This window comes from Lipotes vexillifer, unplaced genomic scaffold, assembly GCF_000442215.2.
Source record: "Lipotes vexillifer unplaced genomic scaffold, Lipotes_vexillifer_v1.1 scaffold926, whole genome shotgun sequence".
Lineage (NCBI taxonomy): Eukaryota > Metazoa > Chordata > Mammalia > Artiodactyla > Lipotidae > Lipotes > Lipotes vexillifer.
In genome coordinates this window covers 832,342-852,929 of record NW_006798085.1, presented here as the reverse complement: position 1 = coordinate 852,929, position 20,588 = coordinate 832,342, and the positions used below count along the sequence as shown (strand labels likewise).

The 20,588-nt window shown below is 51.2% G+C and overlaps 1 protein-coding gene across 6 annotated transcripts in view; it reads left to right on the top strand.

Moving 5' to 3' along the window:
• The first annotated feature begins 108 nt into the window (after positions 1 to 108).
• Positions 109 to 20,588, top strand: part of DLG3 (discs large MAGUK scaffold protein 3) — a 56,797-nt gene continuing 36,317 nt past the window's right edge. For 2 of the 6 annotated variants that reach the window (XM_007470122.1, XM_007470121.1), the window contains exons 1-10: positions 441 to 797; positions 3,812 to 3,865; positions 4,130 to 4,180; positions 4,601 to 4,725; positions 4,944 to 5,113; positions 5,410 to 5,546; positions 5,894 to 6,038; positions 6,652 to 6,811; positions 8,480 to 8,636; positions 9,265 to 9,367. In XM_007470122.1, the coding sequence (XP_007470184.1) occupies positions 441 to 797; positions 3,812 to 3,865; positions 4,130 to 4,180; positions 4,601 to 4,725; positions 4,944 to 5,113; positions 5,410 to 5,546; positions 5,894 to 6,038; positions 6,652 to 6,811; positions 8,480 to 8,636; positions 9,265 to 9,367 (1,459 nt within the window). Of the gene's footprint in view, positions 798 to 3,811; positions 3,866 to 4,129; positions 4,181 to 4,600; positions 4,726 to 4,943; positions 5,114 to 5,409; positions 5,547 to 5,893; positions 6,039 to 6,651; positions 6,812 to 7,424; positions 7,579 to 8,479; positions 8,637 to 9,264; positions 9,368 to 10,561; positions 10,643 to 20,588 lie in introns of those variants that run through there. The other 4 variants (XM_007470123.1, XM_007470124.1, XM_007470125.1 and 1 more) reach the window with 4 other exon arrangements.

The window sequence follows — 20,588 nt, the reverse complement described above, 5'->3', positions numbered from 1 at the left end:
CCCCCTGCCGCTGCCGCTGCCTGACTCTGCACGCTGATTGGCTGGAATCAACTGAGAAGGGAGCCAGGGAGAGATGCTCTTGACTCCACTCAGATCCATCCTGGGGACCAGTGCGGGAGCGGTCCTCGCAGCACCCAGCTTCTGCCCAGGCTCCCGCTTCTTCTTTGCCGCTGGGCCTCGGCCCAGGAGCCACGACGGGCGACACGGAGCCGCCAGTGCTGGAGGGGGAGCCGTGGGTGCGGGGCAGCGTGGGGCCAGAGGCCCCGGGACGCCCGCCCGGCCCCAGGCCCCGCTCCGCCCGGGCGCCCCCACGGGTGCCCCCCCCTTCCTGGTCCGAGCAGTGTGAGTGTGCCCGGGAGCCTGGCGGCAGCGGCGGCGGCGGCAGCGGCGGGGTGGAAACCGGCGTGGGCTGGGGGGTCCGGGCCGCGGGGGGCAGTGCCATGCACAAGCACCAGCACTGCTGTAAGTGCCCCGAGTGCTATGAGGTGACCCGCCTGGCCGCCCTGCGGCGCCTCGAGCCTCCCGGCTACGGGGACTGGCAGGTACCCGACCCCTACGGGCCAGGTGGGGGCAATGGAGCCAGCGCCGGTTACGGGGGCTACAGCTCGCAGACCCTGCCCTCGCAGGCGGGGGCCACCCCCACCCCCCGCACCAAGGCCAAGCTCATCCCCACCGGCCGGGATGTGGGGCCAGTGCCCCCTAAGCCAGTCCCGGGCAAGAGCACCCCCAAACTCAACGGCAGCGGCCCCAGCTGGTGGCCCGAGTGCACCTGTACCAACCGGGACTGGTATGAGCAGGTATGGATCAGCAGAGGGGGTGGTGGGGGGGCAACCCACGGGGGCTGGGGAGTGGGCGCCTGGAGGCCTGGGGTGCAGCACGGGTTCCCAGGGCTCCCAGCCCGCAGACCCTGAGCCCTAGCATTGCAGCTGGGCCAAGAGAGGTGGTGTGTGCTTCCCAGTGTGTCTGTTTGGGGGTCTCCATTTGGAGGGGATTGGGAGGAGCTGTGTGTCAGGAGGCGAAGGCATGGCGGAGGGGCACATTCTCCCGTGTGGGGGGATTGGGTTCGCCTCAGCGTGGGCGGGGGCGGGTGAGCAGTGTTTCTGTGTCTGGCAGGGGGCGGGAGGTTCTGCGGGGGCTGTGTGCGGTGTGTGTCTCCACAGGAGGGGAGGAGGGGGCAAGGTGCTCTGTGTAGGGGGGACGTGTGTGTGTGTGTGTGTGTGTGTGTGTGTGTGTGTTGAGGTGTGTGGGGGAAGGCAGTGGAGCTCCTGTGAATCTATGTCGAGGAGCCCATGTGCCCAGCTTGCTGAGCTTCATCCCTTGATGCCATGAGTCCCTCTCCGTCCTAGTCCCTTTGTGTGTGAATGTGCACATGGACATGTGGGGATGTCTCTCTGAATGTGGAGGTGTCTCTGTAGATGAAGCTGCAGGTTTGGCTGTGTTTGCCTGTGTGTGTGTGGCTACATGTATATGAGCATGTGGCTGCAAGTGTGTGCACGCGTGTGCCTCTGTGTGTGTGTGTGTGCGCGCGCGTGCGCGTGCGTGTGTGTGGTGTCCCTGGTGAGAGGCGCTTGACAGGCAAGGGAGGGGAGGGGGAGGAGGCGAGAGACACGTCCCAAGCAAGGCTGAGAGGCTGCTGAGAAGGATGGACTCTTTTGTCCAAGCAGCTCTGAAGTGTGTATGTGTACTCAGGGGGCGAGGGGGGGGACTGAAGCCAGCTTCGTTGCTCCAGAACAGGCATGATGCCTGGAGCCAGGCAAGGGGCAGCTGCTATGGTGCAGGGACTGGCCCCGGTGGGGCATCTTCCCTTTGGGTACCACAAGATGTGGGAGAACTTGGCCCCCCAGTCCTGACTTGGCACAGCTTGGGAACCCCTGGGTGCTGGGCACAACTCCGGCTTCCACTCCCAGCCTAAATAAACTGCCAGCTTAGAAAATGGAAGGAGCATCTGTGGGAGAAGCAGCAAAATGGAGGCTGGGCCGGCAGAGCCAGGTCCCTGGCATGCATGGCGGAGGGCCTGTCTGGTTATTCGGCTCTGCCGCCCCCAGGGTGGGGAGAGGGGAGGAGGAAGCTTTGTTGTGGAGGGCAGGTGCTGGCTGCCCCAAGCTGGTGACCGTTCTGGCCACCTCTGTCCCCCTCTGGGGATCAGATGTGCTCTCACTCAGAAGCAAAGGTGGGGACTTCCTGGGGAGAGGAGTCCTCGGTTCTGGCCTTCTGTCTGTCCACACTGACTGTTTCCTGTGTCCTTTGCCTTGGCCCCTTGCCCTCTCCAGCGGATTCTCCTCCATCCTGGGGCCCTACCCTTGTAAACACTCTCTTGTGCTTGTCCTGCTCAACTGGTAGATAGGTGCCAGTCCCAAGGCTGGGCCAGGTGGTCAAGGTTTATTTGCCAGGGCTGATCCCTGGCTGGCTCCTGGCCCTGGGAGCAGGTTCCCTGAGGGGGGTGGTGGGAGGCTGGAGGGTGGACCAGTGGAAGCTGGGAGCTGCTGGGTCTCACCAGAGCTGGACTTGAAGCATGGCTGTCACATGTGGGCACACATGGTGTACCAGATGCATACAAGAGCTACATGGAAATCCTTTTGCCTGTGTGTCTGTTGCATGGTACTTCAGGCAGTGGTGCTGGTTTGCGGGCTCTTAAGAGCCATCCTCCTGGGATCAGGGACAGGAGTAGGGCTGCAGTGAGAATCCTCCCACCAACTCCTAGGGCTGCAGGGCAAAAAGCCCTGGGGCCAGGCTCAGAAAAGGTGGAGGCATGACTAGCCAGCCCTCTCCTCCTCTCTGCTTTTCGATGCCAAAGCTGTGTGGGGTGTAGGTGGGAGGGGAAGCAGAGCAGGGCATGCAGAGGAGCCCTCACCCTGGGTTTGCAGCTTCCCTCTTCAGACGAGGAGACCAGGGGTCAGGAAAGGGGCAACACAGCCAGAGAAAGATGGGGGAGGGGCACCAGGCTATCTGGGGAGAGAGGCAAGAGGGCTCCTCCATTCTTGGGGATAAGAGTGAAAGCCAGGGAGCAGGTGCTACTTGTCTGTCCAGAATCACATTTTCACTTGACAGTGGCCACAAATAAGTTCTGTCTGAGAGGCCATCTCTATGGGTTGGTCAGAGCAACCCTGTTTCCATCCCTTTCCCTTGCTTCTCCTCCTGTGGCTATTGCATGTTGAAGGCCGTGGACTCTGCTGCCAATCAGTCCATGGGTCATCAGCTTCTCTCTCATGGAGAGAGGCAAACCTCATGGTTTGCCTGCCATGTCCTCCTGTCCTACCCCTGGCTTTGCCTCTGACTCCCGAGCAGATCCCTTTCTGCTGGGAAACACAAGGGGCTCGGGATCAAAAGCCCCTTGATAGAAAATGGATTGACTTCTGCCCATTTGAGGAATTGGGTTCTTGGGGACACAGGAGATAGAATGAGGGTTCATGAGGTACTCTGAAGGGTGTAACTTTTCTTTTTCCCATGAGCTTTGCTGGGCAAGGTGATGAGTGGCCAGAACATCAATGGCCTTGGCAGCTTGCTTTACTCAAAAGAGCATGTGGAGATCCAGGTTCTAGCCCCTGTTCTGCCACTAACTCCCAGTGTGCCCTTAGGCACAACCTGCGTCCTCTCTGGGCCTCAGTGTCACTATCTCTCAGATGGGAGAGGTTGAACAAGATGGTGTCTGCTGCCCTTCCAGCTCTGACATGGTGGGAGTCTGTGATCCCAAGTCAGGGAGAGCTGTTGTTCAGAAGGGGTGCAGGTCCCCGTCCAGGCCACTGGGTGCCCCCACGGATGCTGAGTGTGGCATGGTTTGCCTGCCATGTTCCATTTCTGCCATCCCTCTCAGGCCAGCCCTGCACCCCTCCTAGTGAACCCCGAGGCCCTGGAGCCCAGCCTCTTGGTGAGTGCACCACTGGCTGGCTCGGTCCCAGACAATTGATCTGGGCTAAATGAGCAGCTGGGTTGGGCCTGATATGGCTGGAAGCAAGGGGAGGGGGGCCTCCTCAGGGTCAGCCTGTCCCATCTGTGGCCAACAGATGTCTCAGGGTCAATTTGGGCCCTCCTACTACTCTGTGGGGAGTTGGGGGACAACCAGGTTGACCAGGGGGTGAGGGTGGGGGGCGGCGCAGGAGGCACTTAGGGCCCTGCCTGTGTCTTCCCCTAGGTGAATGGCAGTGATGGCATGTTCAAGTATGAGGAGATAGTCCTTGAGCGGGTGAGTCTGGAGGTGGGGCAGGATAAAATGGGAGGGCAGGGTTAGAACGGGGAGAGGGGAGGGCCCTGAACCTTGGTCTCAAGACTCGTGGGGGACCTGCATTGAGAGAATGGGGAAACGGCGGCCCTCAGAGGCTGCATCACTGCATCAGTCAATCAACTGACTAACAAATATTAATTGACCTTGCTCGCTGAGGCCTGGGGAATTGGGGAGGGGATGGCTTCGCTGAGGCCTCCACGCCAGAATGGTCAGCACAGGCTGGGAATCTGCCAGATTCGTGACGAATGTGCCCCAGCCTGCCGTGGCCCCTTCTGAGGCCTGGAGAAGCTGCTCTTTGTGGGCAGGGGTAGATGGGGCCCCGGAAGCCCTCCCCCATGCCTTCTGCATGAGCAAACTGTGCCCCTCCACTTCCTTCTGCAGGGCAATTCTGGCCTGGGCTTCAGCATTGCTGGTGGAATCGACAACCCCCATGTCCCCGATGACCCTGGTATCTTTATTACCAAGATTATCCCTGGTGGAGCAGCTGCCATGGACGGGAGGCTGGGGTGAGGTGGCCTGGAAGCAGGGCTGGGGACAGCAGGGGCAGGATGGAGGTGAGGGGAGGAGGGCCACCTGGCAGGATGACCCTTGAATTAGATCTGAGATGGGGAGGGGTGAGGAGGGAGGGGAAGGGGAAGGGGAGGGGAGAGGAAGAGGAGGAGGTGGGAGAGGGGGTGGAGGGGGGCGGTGGCAGGGTGTCATGCCTCTTGGGCTTCCCCCACAGGGTGAATGACTGTGTGCTGCGGGTGAATGAGGTGGATGTGTCAGAGGTGGTGCACAGCCGGGCGGTGGAGGCGCTGAAGGAGGCTGGTCCTGTGGTGCGGTTGGTGGTACGGAGGCGACAGCCCCCACCAGAGACCATCATGGAGGTCAACCTGCTCAAAGGACCCAAAGGTGCGGCCCTCTGGGTTCTCGTGCTCTGGCCAGAGGCCCCTGGTTGGCCCTGTAGGAATTGGAAGGGAATACCCTCACTTCCTTCCTGACTCCCTGGTGCAGCTCACATCCTTCTTTCTTGATCTCACATCTCACCTGTACTGACCTCGGGATGGCAGCCTGGTGTTTGGGATCCCTGGGGGGAGCTCCTATGGGGCTGGTGGCTTGGCTGGGTGCGGGGGATTGGGGCTGGGATTGACTGCGTGCTCTAACTTCTCCTTGTGTCCCTCTCCCACTCCCTGCTGGCTCCCGCCCAGGCCTGGGTTTCAGCATTGCTGGGGGGATTGGCAACCAGCACATCCCAGGAGACAACAGCATCTACATCACCAAGATCATTGAGGGGGGTGCTGCTCAGAAGGATGGACGCCTACAGATCGGGGATCGGCTGCTGGCGGTGAGACAGCCTTCCTGGGGATGCCCAAAAGGCGGGGTGGGGAGGTGGAGCTCTAGTAGCCTCTCCCTCCACCTGAACCTCACTCAGGGACTAGGCATCATGGGAAATTTCAAGAGCATCATCTGAGTTGTGTGTCCCCAGATAGCAAGGCCCTAGTCCTCTTCATGGCTGGAACTCCCTCACCTGTCCCCCCCTACCCCTGCTTCTCTGCCCCTCACAGCACTGTATTTGGACCTCTGTTAGACAGAGCACTGTTGAATTTCACTGAAGGGGCACCCCTCAGTGTTCCCTGGGGAGGCCCTCCCTTCTTCTCCAGGGTGCTAGCCCTAAGGCCTCTCCTCTCCCAGGTGAACAACACCAATCTGCAGGATGTGAGGCATGAGGAAGCTGTGGCCTCGCTGAAGAACACATCTGACATGGTCTATCTGAAGGTGGCCAAGCCAGGCAGCCTCCACCTCAACGACATGTATGCACCCCCCGACTACGCCAGCAGTACGTACCAGTCTGCCCTGTCCCTGTCCTGAAGCCCTGCCCCCTGGTTTCTGGAGGGGAAGAAGTTTATGCTCCTTGTTAAGAGAGAGAGAAGGAGAGAGAGAGAGAATAAGACTGGTGCTCAGGAAAGCTGAGTCCAAATCCCAGCCCTGTCCCTTATACCTGGGTGCCCTTGGACAAGTCCCTTTCACCTGTCTTTAGTTTCCTCTTTGGCAAAAAGGAGCTAATGATATATGTGCTGCCCTCCTCATAGGACTGCTGCAAGGATCAAATGAGATCACGGACGAGAAAGCCCTTGGAAAACTGTATCAGGCTATAGAGATGTGAGGGATTATTATTAGTCACACCTCTAGTCATGCCTTTCTTTGTAGATTGCCTTGACTTTAGCTCTTTCTAAGACTCACAGGAGTGAGCTCAGGATTCAGAAAGGGACTGTGGAGGAGGAACCCTAGGGGGTGGAGTGGGGAGGAGATGCCTGAGGAATCTGCATCCCTCGGTCTGGTCTCTTTACATCTGAGGTGTGTGGGGGGGGTGGTCAGCCCTTGGTGGCAGGTGGAGTAGGGTACCACTGGGGAGTGGTCTCGGAACTTTTCTCTCCCTTTCTCGATTCCAGCTTTTACTGCCTTGGCTGACAACCACATAAGCCATAACTCCAGCCTGGGTTATCTCGGGGCTGTGGAGAGCAAGGTCAGCTACCCTGCTCCTCCTCAGGTTCCCCCCGCCCGCTACTCTCCTATCCCCAGGCACATGCTGGCTGAGGAGGACTTCACCAGGTAAGACCCCCTCCCCCGCCCCGCCCCTCCGCATCCTACCTAGGGATGGGGCGGAGAGGAATCGCTTCTGGCTGGCCACAGGCCTTCTCGTAGTATGGCATAGAAGAGGATAAAGCCCTCATAGCTCGTGTCTTTGGGGTCTGAGGCCCCCCTCTCAGGCCCTTGGGACCCTAAGGAGGGACAGAGGTGGCTGCAGGGACAAGTTCTACCATCAGGGGGAGTGCCAAGTGTGTAGCCCCCATTCGAAAGTGCAGAGAAAGGGTAGGATGGAGTGTTTAGGGGGCTGAGAAGGTGGAGGCTGCGGGATTTCCTGCCCTGAGACAGTTACAGCCCCCTCTGCTGCAACTGCTCATTCAACTAGAGAAGAGAGCAGTTCAGCCGGTGGGGTTGGTCCGGGATGCTGGGAGGCTGGCGGGCCAGGTGGCCTCGCACGCACGGAACGGCCCCGCCCCACTCTGGAGGCTGCTGCCGCCGCGGAACTGGTTGGGCCGGCAGGGGTTCCGGGGGACAGGTTTGCTGCAGGGTGGGGCCTAGGAGGCTGCTGGGCTGGCTGCAGTAGAGCCGGAAGGGTAGGCGGACGGAGTTGGCGGGGGCGGTGGGGGGGGAGCTGGAGGAGCCATGGAGAGGGCACGCAAGTTCTCAGGCTCCGGCTTGCCCCTGGGCTTGGGCTCAGCTTCGGCCTCGGCCTGGAGGAGGGCTTCGCGGAGGAGGGCTTCGCAGAGGTGGGCCTGGCCGCTCCGCTCCCTGCGGCCTGGAGGGGATGCCAGGTAGGAGGAGAGGAGGGCTTTAGCAAGAGCATCCGTGTCTCAGGGAAGGCGCCTCGCACCTGAGACTGGGAGCAAGAAAGGAGGAGCCTCGGACCTGGGGCTCCTCAGATGAAAGATGCTTAAAGTGAAGGCAGTGGGCTGGGCAACTGTGCTGAATCAGGTTGTATGGATATACAGGAGCCGCAGCTGCTCTCACTTGATGACACTGACCATTTACAGAGGGGCTTCTTAGACATGGTTAGTTGGAGTCGGAATTTTCATGTGTTTGTCTCCTCTCTTCAGTTAGGCTCCTAAGCTTCTTCTGGGGACCTGGGATTTCTTTGTCTCTATCTCCCACATCACCCAGCAAGGGTACATAGTGCTAGCTGTTGACTAAATCTGTTGTTGGGGAAAGTAGGAGGGGTCATAGTTGGTCGGTGGATTTTTGAGACTGCAGAGAAGCATGTATAAAGTAAGTATGCACAGTTTGTGGGTGGTGAGTGCAATCAACCCCAGGGCCATCCCACAGCCCCTAACTGATTCCCCTTCTTGTGGCCCAGGGCTCAAATCACACCAGTTGGTAGGATGGGAGAATCTGGGGAGGAAGAGGACCAGTGAGTGGGCTCTGAGATATGGTCTCTAGAGCCCAGGGTAGGGGTTTGTTGACCAGAGAGAGTCGGGGACTGTCCACTGGGAAGTTGACTCCAAGCCCTCAGGAAGAAGGGAGGAAGAACAACTGAAACTTGGCACCTGGAAGCAAACAGCAGCCAAGCAGGTTTCAGGAGAGAAAGGGAGCAACAGAGTATCATACCTAGGAACCTAAGCCCTTCTACAGCCATATGGGCCTTGTTCCAGGCTGGCCCTCGCAGGGACAACAGTTTATACCTACTTTGTCCTGACCCTTCCACTCCTTTCCCACCAGAGAGCCCCGCAAGATCATCCTGCACAAGGGCTCCACAGGCCTGGGCTTCAACATCGTGGGAGGAGAGGATGGAGAAGGCATTTTCGTCTCCTTCATCCTGGCAGGAGGCCCAGCTGACCTGAGTGGGGAGCTGCGCAGAGGAGACCGGATCCTATCGGTGAGGAGACAAAGGCAAGGTGGGAGGATGGGAGCTATGCCAGTCTGAAAGGGAGGAGAGAAGACCTGGCTGTCTCCAAGGAATGCTTCTTGAAGTGGGGGAAGGCTAAGAGCTGGAGAAAACATATTCTCTTTTTTTTTTTTTTTGGCGGTACGCGGGCCTCTCACTCTTGTGGCCTCTCCCGTTGTGGAGCACAGGCTCCAGACGCGCAGGCTCAGCGGCCATGGCTCACGGGCCCAGCCGCTCCGTGGCATGTGGGATCTTCCCAGAGCGGGGCACAAACCCACGTCCCCTGCATAGGCAGGCGGACTCTCAACCAGTGCGCCATGAGGGAAGCCCCATATTCTCTTTATAGATGTCCTTAGTGAGGGACAGGGAACCAGACTTATACTTAAGGAGGAAGTGAGTATCTCTTGGATCTTAACCCTGGCTGGCATTTGACCCCCACAAAGATATTATTATGCTAGAGATATGTCCTTTAGGTCTCATCCTAGGGGCAAGGATGGGATATTGAGAAAGGCATCCAAGTAGGCTTAGAGATGGTCTACCCATCCCCCTCTCCTAACTGCTACAACAGAGGACTCCTTTCTTGCTTTTGGGGTGGCTCATAACTCCTCTCTTTGGACAGGTGAATGGCGTGAACCTGAGGAATGCAACTCATGAGCAGGCTGCAGCTGCTCTGAAACGGGCTGGCCAGTCAGTCACTATTGTGGCCCAGTACAGACCTGAAGGTAGGAGAAGGAAGGTGGAACAAGATGATTTGGGGAGATTAGACTTATTACTAACTGCTGGCTTTTTGCCATCATAGGTAACAAAGCCACTTGACTAGGTCCTTTCTTACACTGGTACAGTAACCTCTTCCTCTCTCGTTTTCCTTCTGGACTGGGGTAGGTTTGGACAGTTTGGGAGCATCAATCAAGGCTATGCTCAGAGCCTGGTGAACAGGGCTGCAATGCAGCTGAAGGCCAGTAGTGGGCGGCAGTTTACGGGAGGAAGCGCAGAGATTGGGGCGACTGGAAAAAGGGGAGGGGGAGGGAGGCAGAGGCGGAGGGCTCAAGAGGCGAAGAACATAACTGTGTCCCCTGGAACAGGAGGGTAGTTCTCGGTTAGAAGGACTTGAGGGAGAAGAGTACCAACCTCTTAAGAGTGCTTGGGCCAAACCTCTGTGACCCCCACTTCTCCCCTCATCAGGGTGACCGTGAAACAGCCATAACGCGCTGAAAAGGTGATGCTAGGCTCTCCAGGTAGGGAATCGGAAGTGGACCCCCCTTTCCCTGCTGGGGGCCTTCTTTGTGTTCTGCGGCAGCAGTCCCCCGGCTTGGGCGAGTGGGAGGGGCCGCTTATGTAAATGAAAGCATTTGATTGGCTGGGGCCAGCCAAGGCCCAGGTGCCGAGGTGAGCTGCGGGATAGCGCGCCTGAGCCAGCCGGCCGGCAGGGTGGCCATTGGCCGGCCGAGCGCGGCCTCCAGCCTCACGCCCCGCCCCCTGACCCAGGCGGAGGGTGGCGGGCGCCCCTCCTTCCCCCCCTCCCCGCCTCGCGCGCCTCAGGCGTCTCCTCCTCCTCCCTCCCCTCCCCCTCCCCCCCTTTACAGGACCCAGGAGCAGAGCAGTCCAGGGCTCCCTGTGGGTGACCCCCCCCTTCCCTGGAGGTTGGCTCTTGGAGACCCCACAGTGGGCTGTGGACCAGTTCCTTCTCTGCACTGGCAGCCTATTCTGAAGTCTGCCAGTGGCTGGCGCTGGACTTTAACAGCCTGAAGGTCTAGGCAGGGGTTCTAACACCAGAATTTTTAACGCTTTACAGTCCAAGGTAGTCTTCAAAGGCTGGGAAGATGTGCTTCTTAATTGCTGTCCAGGGAGCCGTAAGTGAAAATCAGACAAATTTTCTCTTTCTGTCTTTTATTAAAATTTATTTTATTTAGGTGTCCGTGGTCTCCCGCGCGGGACAGAGGGGCCGGCCGGAGCTGGCGCTTTCTCAGCACTAGACCTGGACTCCGACCCGGCGCCAGGTGAGGTGGGGCGGACGGGGGTCAGGCCCCCTCACAGTCCCCCCTAGCCTCTCTACGGTTCTGTTCTCAGACTCTCTCTTTTCCCACACTGCGCCCCCAACTCTGAGCTCTCCCCGGAATCCCTGGGTCGCGTGTCCCCAGCCCCACGCGGCGCGCGGTTTTGGAGCCCATCCCGAGGGTCCCTCGCGGCCCCGCGGAGCAATGCGCGCGGCTGAGCCCCGGCCGGCCTCCACCTCTTGGCCATCACCTCTCGGCCATCACCTCTCCCCACCCACGAACTCTGCCCCTTCTCGCCTGGGACCTCTGTCCGCCCCCCACTCTCCTTCCTGCCGGCGGCTGCGCCCCCAGCAGCTCCCTAATCTCGGTCCTCAGAGGAATTTTCTCCGTCTTCCCCTCCCCCACATCCGTTACTACGCCTCCTTTCCCCCCCACCCCGACCTGGCGACCTCTGGGAGCCCCCGAGGTGGGCTTGGTGTTCTCGGGCCCCCCCATGCCCGCTTTTGTTTGCCAGCGTTTGCGACTGTCGCCGACTCCTTTCGCCTCCCCCTCCTCTTTGTAAGGCCGGCCTTTGTCCCTTAGGGCAGGTGCTCTGTTCCGTGATGAGAATGGGGAGAGGCTGGCAGCCCTGCTGCAAAGCCGTGAGGGATCGAAAGCACCTACCTTTGTCCTTTCCGCTGCCCCCCTACCCCTTGTTCAGCGCCTCAAGCCAGGAGCCTGAAGGCCAACAAGAGAGGGGCCTGCAACCTTATGCACTAGGCCCTTTTGATGGGGACAAGTGTAGGGAGATGACTAACAGGAGAGCTTGTTGGTCTGAGGTAATGGGAAAGAGGGATGCAAATGGACACTTTGAGTCATTTCTTTCCATGTTGGGTGTCCCGCTTAATGACAAGAAACACACATTAGGGTTGTTGTTTTTATGATGCCTGCGTGTGCTGTTTGCTTCTCAGTGTAGAGCTCACCATCTGATTTTTATTAGCAACCAATATTTATCCATTTCATGGCCACAACTTAGGCAGCGTAGGTTCTGCAAAGAAAATGGTTTCTCTTGCATATTTGTGTGTGTGTGTGTGAAGGAGAAATTGATGTGTTTCTTTCGGTTTTGCTCACTGATGCTGGGCACATGGAAACAATACTGTGAATTTGGTGGTAGTATGTTGGAAACTGGTGACTACATGTTTATCCGAGTTTTTTTAGGAGAATAATTGATTTGCATAAAAAGCTGCAAGTTGTCCTGGCTAAAGGGATTCCTTCAGTGTTCATTGCTCTCTGGGCATATTTCTGAGCATTTTTGATGTTTGTCGAGGTGCTGTCTTATGCTAGGTCTCTCTACCATTTGCCAAACAAAGCCTTTCTTCTCTTAGGATTTAGTTGAACTACTGTTGTTAAGGCTCTGCCACCCCAATCTCATTTCTTCCTTTGGTTTGGAAAATCCAACAGGGCCCCAACATGCAAAAGCTTTTTTTTTTTTTTTCCATTCAAAAATGGACCCTTGGAAACAGGTCCGGAGAGACTATCAAGCATTCCGTGTTGGGCTCTGAATTTTCTTTGATAAAGTGATAGTTTTTAAGAATAAGGACTCCATGTTGATCATTTTATAATTATGTTAAATACTGTTCTTTGGAGGATTGCATCACATAGGCATTTACAAAATGAATAATCCAAATATATGTTTGTTGGCTAAAATGGCAGAGACTTTGTATGTTATTGGCCAAGTAAGTGTTCATCATTTGTATTTTTTTCACATGGAATGTGGGAGCTGGAAAGGATCACATAGTCCAACCCCTCATTGTGCAAACCAGAACAGCGACAGGAGAGCAGAGACATGACTTGCCTAAGGTCATGAATGGAAAGTTGCCGAGGGTCAGCAATAAGTTTAATCCTGAAGTCCACCAGCTGGGACAAATCGTGCTTGGGAATACCTGCGAAACCTAAGACCTAGTTGGAGCAGAGGAAAGGAACTGGGAAAATAATAGAAGAGAGGGTGAGGGAAAGATTAGAGTGGTCTCCATGGTGGCCCTTGAGGCACCATTGCCAAACCAGTGCAGCCTTTAGCTAGATATCCTTTAGTACAAGAGCTTAAAAAAAAATAGCTTTGACTAATTAGAGCAATCAGAGTAACAATTTTTCTCCTTTTTTTAACAGCTTAATTGAGATATGATTCATACACCATACAATGCATCCATTTAGGTGTACAATTCAGTGGCTTTTAGTGTATTCACAGAATTGTGCATTCATCATCACAGTCGATTTTAGAACATTTTCATTACCCCTCTCTTTTGAATACATAGAGATGGTGCAAGCATTGGAAGGGTGATAGGTGTAGGACAGTTGCTTCCTGATGTATCTCATCTGGGCAGTTAGGGGCTGGATGGCAGCTCTGACTTTGCTCTAACTCTGAGATTCTTTCATATATCTGGTTGCTTAATGGGTTGAACCCATAATGTAGATAGGAACCTTGTCTATCTATTTAAACTTTGTATTGTGCCTAAGCACGGGTGCTTTACAAATATTTGTATGATGCAGCTTTGGAAAATATTAAAATAGATACAGAAGTGCCAAATGATAAGCTACTACAGTGAGAGATGCTGTTTAATAGTTTCACTCCTGATTGCTCCAAACTGTTGTGGACACAGCAGTCCTACCTATTTAGCTAAAAATAGCATGATGTTCTTGGGCATGTATAATCCTGCTTAAAATTCAAATTGAAAATTGAAACAACTGGCTCTTGGCAGAGGCTCTCTTCCAATCTATTCTAAAATGAAAAATATTTTTCTGTGACTTGTGGAATTGCTCCACCAAGGGAAGGATGGTTTTCAAGTTATAACATTTTGATTTAGAAACTATCTCCTACATTTTCCTCCCTAGTTGCTTTGTGTCAGCCTCTGTTTATAAACTCAGCTTGTATTTTTCTGGAAAGTCCTTTTGTTTTTAGCATAGATTCTGAACCCCAAATCAGGAGGTGAGCCAGAAATTGGTCACTAAGGTAGCTAAACTGGGAACTGATCCTTTGTGACTAGTCTTTTCAACTGGAATATAAATCTATACAAGCTGGGGGTACGGGGAATGAGAAAGAACTAGGGTTTTCCATACTTATTTTAAAGTGCTGAAGAAGCACACTTTTCACCATGGAAACACCTTCAGGTAAGGCCTGGAAGAGTGTAAGGATCAGTATTGGTAATACTTGAAAGCATAAAAGGGATATTTTCCCCGTAACATTTAAGTTTACCACCCCATCTCCCCTGTTTGAGAATGAGGGAGGTAAACATAGGTGCCACCCTATCAGCATGATCTCTTTTGAGAGCACAGAGGTGAAAGTTTATCAAGGCAAAGAATCAAAGTTCTGAAACTCCTGTTGCCATCCTAAAAGAAGGCTAATGTAGGGAGGGAAGAAAATGAATTCCTGTTAACAGCATTTCTACACTGAACAATTTGAAGGCAGCTACTATTGTATTTTTCTTTGTGCCCCAGTACCTAGTCCAGAGCCTGGCACATGTTTTGTTGAATTATTGAGTATGTCTGTGTTCTAGATGGCTTTGTAAGCATTGATCTTCAGGATATCCCTGTGGGATAGGTGGTATTATCCCTATTTTACAGATGAGGAAAGTGAGGATCAGAGAGCTTGAGTGACTTGCTCAAGGCCCCACAGCCAGTAAGGGGCATAATCACAATTTGAAGTCAGATTTCCTGAGAACTTCGTGTCCAGGGCTTTTGCCAAGAGACCACAACGACCTCTCTCCACAGCAGAGAAGCTGTGAGCCCCTTCTCTCTACCCAGAAGATACTGCTCTGAGACTCTACAGGTGCCAGAAGCTGTTAACAGATGGACTAAAGCCAACTCCCAAATGTCATCTTTTTAAAAAAAAAATAAATTTATTTATTTTTCACTGCGTCGGGTCTTTGTTGCTGTGTGCGGGCTTTCTCTAGTTGCGGAGAGCAGGGGCTACTCTTCGTTACGGTGCACGGGCTTCTCATTGCAGTGGCTTCTCTTGTTGAGGAGCATGGGCTTAGTTGCTCCACGGCATGTGGGATCTTCCTGGACCAGGGATTGAACCCGTGTCCCCTGCATTGGCAGGCGGATTCTTAACCACTGCGCCAGCAGGTAAGGCCCCAAATGTCAGCTTTTTAAGTCTTGATGACCACAAACTCCTGTACCAAAGGAGGAGGTAACCTGGGGGTAGAGGGGCTGCTGGAAGCCTGAAGGAGACGCCCCCTCTCCTGCAAAAGGAACGTGGACTTGGGAAGACTACCATAGAATGATATTGTCGGGGGAACCTCAGGAGGAGCCAAAAGATGGGAATTGGTTGGCTTGACTTAACAGCAAATGTGTGCAGGCCTAAGAATACTAATGCAGTAAATAGGAATTTCCCATTTCTTCAAGTGAAATAGAGTTGTATTTGTCATTCATTTTTTTTATGAACTTACAGTTCACTCATTTAAGGGTGTAATTCAGTGGTGTAAAATTCACAGAGTTGTGCAACCATCACAGCAGTCAATTTTAGAACATTTCACCACCTCAAAAAGAAAAATCCTTTAGCTGTCCCCCCAGCCTCTCCCCACCCCACTGCCCCACCAACCTCCCCATCCCCCTCAGTGCTACTAATCTACTTCCTGCTTCTATGGAGTTGCCCGTTCTGGACATTTTGTATAAATGGATTCATATATGGTCTTTTATGACTGGCTACTCTCACTTGACATAGTGTTTTCAAGGTTCATCTGTGTTGTAGCATGTATCAGTACTTTATTTCTTTTCAGGACTGAATACTATTCTATTATGTGAATATATCACACTTTGTTTATCCATTCATGAGTTGATGGGCATTTGGGTTATTTCCACTCTTTTGGCTATTATGAATGCTATCTTTGAACATCTGTATGCAGTTTTCTGCATGGGCGTGTGTTTTTATTTCTCTTGGTTATATATACCTACTGGATCATATGGCAACTCTATATTTAACCTTTTGAGGAATGGCCAGGCTGTTTTCCATTGTGGCTGCACCATTTCACATTCCCACCAGCAGTGTGAGGGTTACAGTTTCTCCACATCCTTGCCAACCCTTGTTAATGTCAGTTTTTTTGATTCTAGCCATTCTGGTGGGTGTGAAGTGATATCTCATTGTGGTTTTCTTTTCTTTCTTTTTTTAAAATTTTTATTTAATTACTTTTGGCTGCATCGGGTCTTTGTTGCTGCACACAGGCTTTCTCTACTTACGGCGAGTGGGGGCTACTCTTCGTTGCCGTGCGCGGGCTTCTCTTGTTGCGGTGGCTTCCCTTGTTGTGGAGCATGGGCCCTAGGCACGCGGGCTTCAGTACTTGTGGCTCGCAGGCTCTAGAGCGCAGGCTCAGTATTTGTGGCACATGGGCCTAGCTGCTCAGCGGCATGTGGAATCTTCCCGGACCAGGGCTCAAACCTGCGTCCCCTGCGTTGGCAGGTGGGCTGTTAACCACTGCACCACCAGGGAAGTCCTCATTGTGCTTCTCATTTGCATTTACCCAGTGGCTAATGATGTTGAGCATCTTTTCATGTGCTTATTGTTTTGCTTTGCTTAGTCCCCTGATTCTCACGTTGTTTATAAATTGACTTGAGACCAGAGCAAGCCAACTGTTATTACTCAGGTGATTAGAGGGAACCAGGAGGATAAGGGACTACCTTTCCACTCTTATCACTGTGTGCTGGAGGGCGTGGGTACGGATAATTTTATCTAGGAATGCTGACCTGATAAAAATGATAGGGCCCACCTTAAAAAAAAAAAAACAGAAAACCCTCCAGCTTATTCACATACTGTACAATTCACCCATTTAAAGTGTACAACTCAGTGGTTTTTAGAATGTTCAGAGTGGTGCAACAGTCAATTTTAGAACATTTTCCTCACCCCAAAAAGAAGTCCTGTCCCATTAGCAGTCACTTCCCATTTCCCCCAAACTCCTCCCCTCGCCTTCCCTCGCCCAAGGCAACCACTGATCTACTTTCTGTTTCTGTAAAGTGTCCTTTTCTGGCTGGTTCATATAAATGGAATCATACAACATGTAGTCTTTTGTGTCTGTCTCCTTTCTTTCAGCATAGTGCTTTCAAGGTTCATCATGTTGTAGCAGGTAACACTTCATTCCTTTTTAAGGCTAAATGATATTCCATCCTATGGTTATACCACAAGTTGTTTATCCATTCTTCTGTTGATGGACTGTTGAGTTGTTTCCACCTTTCAAATATTGTGAATACTGCTGCTATGAACCTCATGGGACGTTTTTGTGCGGTCATATGTTTTCAATTCTTTTGGGTATATATGTCTAGGAGTGGAATTGCTGGGTCGTAAGGTAACAACACTGAACATTTTTGAGGAACTGCCAGACTTTCCCAAAGCGGCTGCACCCTTTTAGGCCCACCCTGTTTTGCAAACTTAGAAGAGAGAAATATGTTAGCTTTCTTTTCAGTTTTGCCTCCTGGGGCTGAACTTTATATACAGGTGTGTGTGTGTGTGTGTGTGTGTGTGTGTGTGTGTGTGTACTCGTGTGCACTGTCCTTTTTTGTATTCCATGTAGCCTAAGGACATGGTAGCTAGAGTTGGCAAAGAATTCTGAACCTAGCTAGACAGGTGCTTTCTTGTCCTTGTTACATGGTTTGAGGCAAAATCTTAGGAGCTTTGGTGTCTGTAAAACATCAGTTCTTCTGATGGGGTAGAGTGATTAGAATGATATAGAGAATGAATTATTTCTTATTTATTTATAGCTTTTTAGGATTTCTTTTTAATTTAATGTGTTGCTTGTTGAAATCTTGACCCTGGTATTTACACTGTTGCTTTGTTTGAAGATTTAGACTTATATTCCACAATAGGGTAATTGTTTTATTGTTTGTTTTTAAAATTTTTTATTATATTTTATTTTTGGGTGTGTTGGGTTTTCATTGCTGCACGTGGGCTTTCTCTAGTTGCAGCGGTGGGGGGGGGGCTACTCTTCGTTGTGGTGCACGGGCTTCTCATTGCAGTGGCTTCCCTTGTTACGGAGCATGGGCTTCAGTAGTTGTGGTGCACAGGCTTAGTTGCTCCGCGGCATGTGGGGTCTTCCTGGACCAGGGCTTGAACCCTTGTCCCCTGCATTGGCAGGCAGATTCTCAGCCACTGTGCCACCAGGGAAGTCCCCATGGGCCCCAGTTTTCTGATCTGTAAAATGAGGGGACTGTGCAAAATGATCTCACATGTTTCTTCTAACTCAAATTCTGTGTTAGATAAGTGTAAATGAGTTGTGAATTCAATTCACAAGTTCCTGTTTGTACCTAGACTGTTGTTGAATCACAGTCTTGAGGGTTTTTTTGTTTGTTTGTTTTTTTGGGGTTTTTTTTGGTTTTTTTTTTTTGCGGTACGTGGCCCTCTCACTGCTGTGGCCTCTCCCGTTGCGGAGCACAGGCTCCGGACACGCAGGCTCAGCGGCCATGGCTCACGGGCCCAGCTGCTCCACGGCATGCAGGATCCTCCCGGACCGGGGCACGAACCCATGTCCCCTGCATCGGCAGGTGGACCCCCAACCACTGCGCCACCAGGGAAGCCCGAATCACGGTCTTGAGTTAATAACAGTCTTGTTTTAATAAAGGTCTTGTCTTCCCCTCTTCTTTCCTGTGATAAGGCTTTCATCCTCTTGAAATAGATCTTTGTTTACTTTTCACTACTTTTCACTGAATTTAGATATCTTAAAAAAACAAAGACCCTAGAGATTTGGGGATTTTTCAACTTGATGAAATTAACACATTTTGTATAAATATATGCATTGGGGATCTGGATACACACGTGTCCTTCAGATTTTCAAAAAGGAGAAAGAGAATTTTGTAAATCTCAGGTTAAATTCCAAACTAGATTATTAAGAGTTGGTTTTTTTTTGTAATGTTGAGCCTTCTTTTAATTTATCTGTTTTTATTTTTGGCTGCATTGGGTCTTTGTTTCTGTGCAAGGGCTTTCTCTAGTTGTGGCAAGCGGCAGCCACTCTTCATCGCGGTGTGCGGGCCTCTCACTGTCGTGGCCTCTCCTGTTGCAGAGCACAGGCTCCAGACGCGCAGGCTCAGTAGTTGTGGCTCACGGGCCAGTTGCTCCGCAGCATGTGGGATCTTCCCAGACCAGGGCTTGAACCCGTGTCCCCTGCATCGGCAGGCATATTCTCAACCACTGCACCACCAGGGACGCCCAAGAGTTGTTTTATAAACGCTCAGAAAAAAGAAGTGGTGAGCACTGGAACCAGTATTGGTTCACCAAAGTCAAATGAATCATGTCAGACTGCCAAATTGCCTTGATGGACAGGGTTACTGGACTGGTAGACCAAGGAAATAGGGTAAATGTGGTATATCTAGATTTTAGCAATGCATTGGCAGGGCTTCTTTGGTCTACTCTTGGATAAGATGGCAAGGTGATAATAGTGATAATACATTTAAGTGGATTTGTCTGCAACTGGTTGGGTGATCTGTCCCAGAGGAAAATGATGAAGGAGTCAAGAGCAGTGAGGAGGGGAATTTCTAGTGCACGTGTGTCCTGGCTTCATCCTTGGGCCTGTCTTTTTCAGTCTGCCTCCCCATCCCCCTCAAATTATTTTATATTATAATATATATAATTTTAAAATATATAATTTTTAAAATTATATTTTTCCTGGATATATAAATATTACATTCAGATTTGTAGAAAATTGGGACATAACAAAATACAAAGTAAAAAAAGTTCAAATCACCTGTAAAACTACCTCCAGAAATAACCTTGTGTTTGTGTATATTTCCCTCCAAACTTTTATATATCGTATAGTATGTATGTATCTCTTTCAAGACTCGGATCATTGTATTTAAGCAGTCTTATATCCATTCTTTTAACTTGGCATATGTCATGCATATTTTATTAAAATGGTTTTTAATAATTAAACAATATTCCATCATGTGTGTGCCATAATTCATGTAATCATTCCCTTATTGGAGGACTTGTAGGTTGTTTGCAATTTTTTGATCTTATAAATAACACTTTGATGGATATCCTTGTATGAGGCTTTCTGTGAATCTGTGATTGTGTCTTCAGAATGAATTCTTTGGAGTGGAATTATTGGGCCAAAGGATATGAACATGTTTAAGACTTTTGATATATTTGATATATTTTGGTATATTTCTCCACCTCCACCAACCTTGCTAACATGGAGTATTATTTTTTAAAAATCTCTGCAAATTGGATAGGTAAAAGTGTTACTTAATTCATATCTTAATTTGTATTTCTTTTTCATAGTAGAATTGAACATTTGTGTGTGTGTTTGTGTGTTCATCATTTTCTTTTTGTGTGTGTGGATTGCCTGTTCATACCCTTTCCCCATTTCCCTGTTGATGTATGTTCATTAGTTTTTACTGGTATGTAAAAGCTTTAAAGTAGTTAGAATATTAGTTCTTTGTCATATATATTGCAGCGGTTTTCCCCATTTTGCTTTATTATTTTATTTTATTTTGATGTAGAGATGTTTTGTTTTTATGTAGTCAAGTCTATCGGTGTTTTCTTTTGTGTATTTCACCTCTGCCCCTAGGTTTGGAAGGGCCTTTCCTACCCTGAGATAAAATAAATGTCTGCCTTTGTCTTATTGTAATTATTTAATGTTTTTCTTTTTGCATTTAAAACTTTAACCTGCCTGGACTTTATTTATGAGGTAAGATAGGACACTACCTTATTTTTGCTCCAAATATTTAAGGAATACCTTGGTACCATTTATTAGATAATCCATCATTTTCCTGCTGTTTTGAAGTGCCACCTTTATTACGCACGCACACACAACCACACACACATGCTTATAATTTGGATTTGGGGTTTCTTAATTCTGTTCTGTAATATTTTACTCTAGGATTATCAGAGTAAAATATGAAAAATGACCGCAGATGTTTTGACCAATAACCAGAAGGGTCTTTCTCTAGGTCTCAGTTTCTGGGTTCCTTCCACAGAAACTTGACCCAAAAG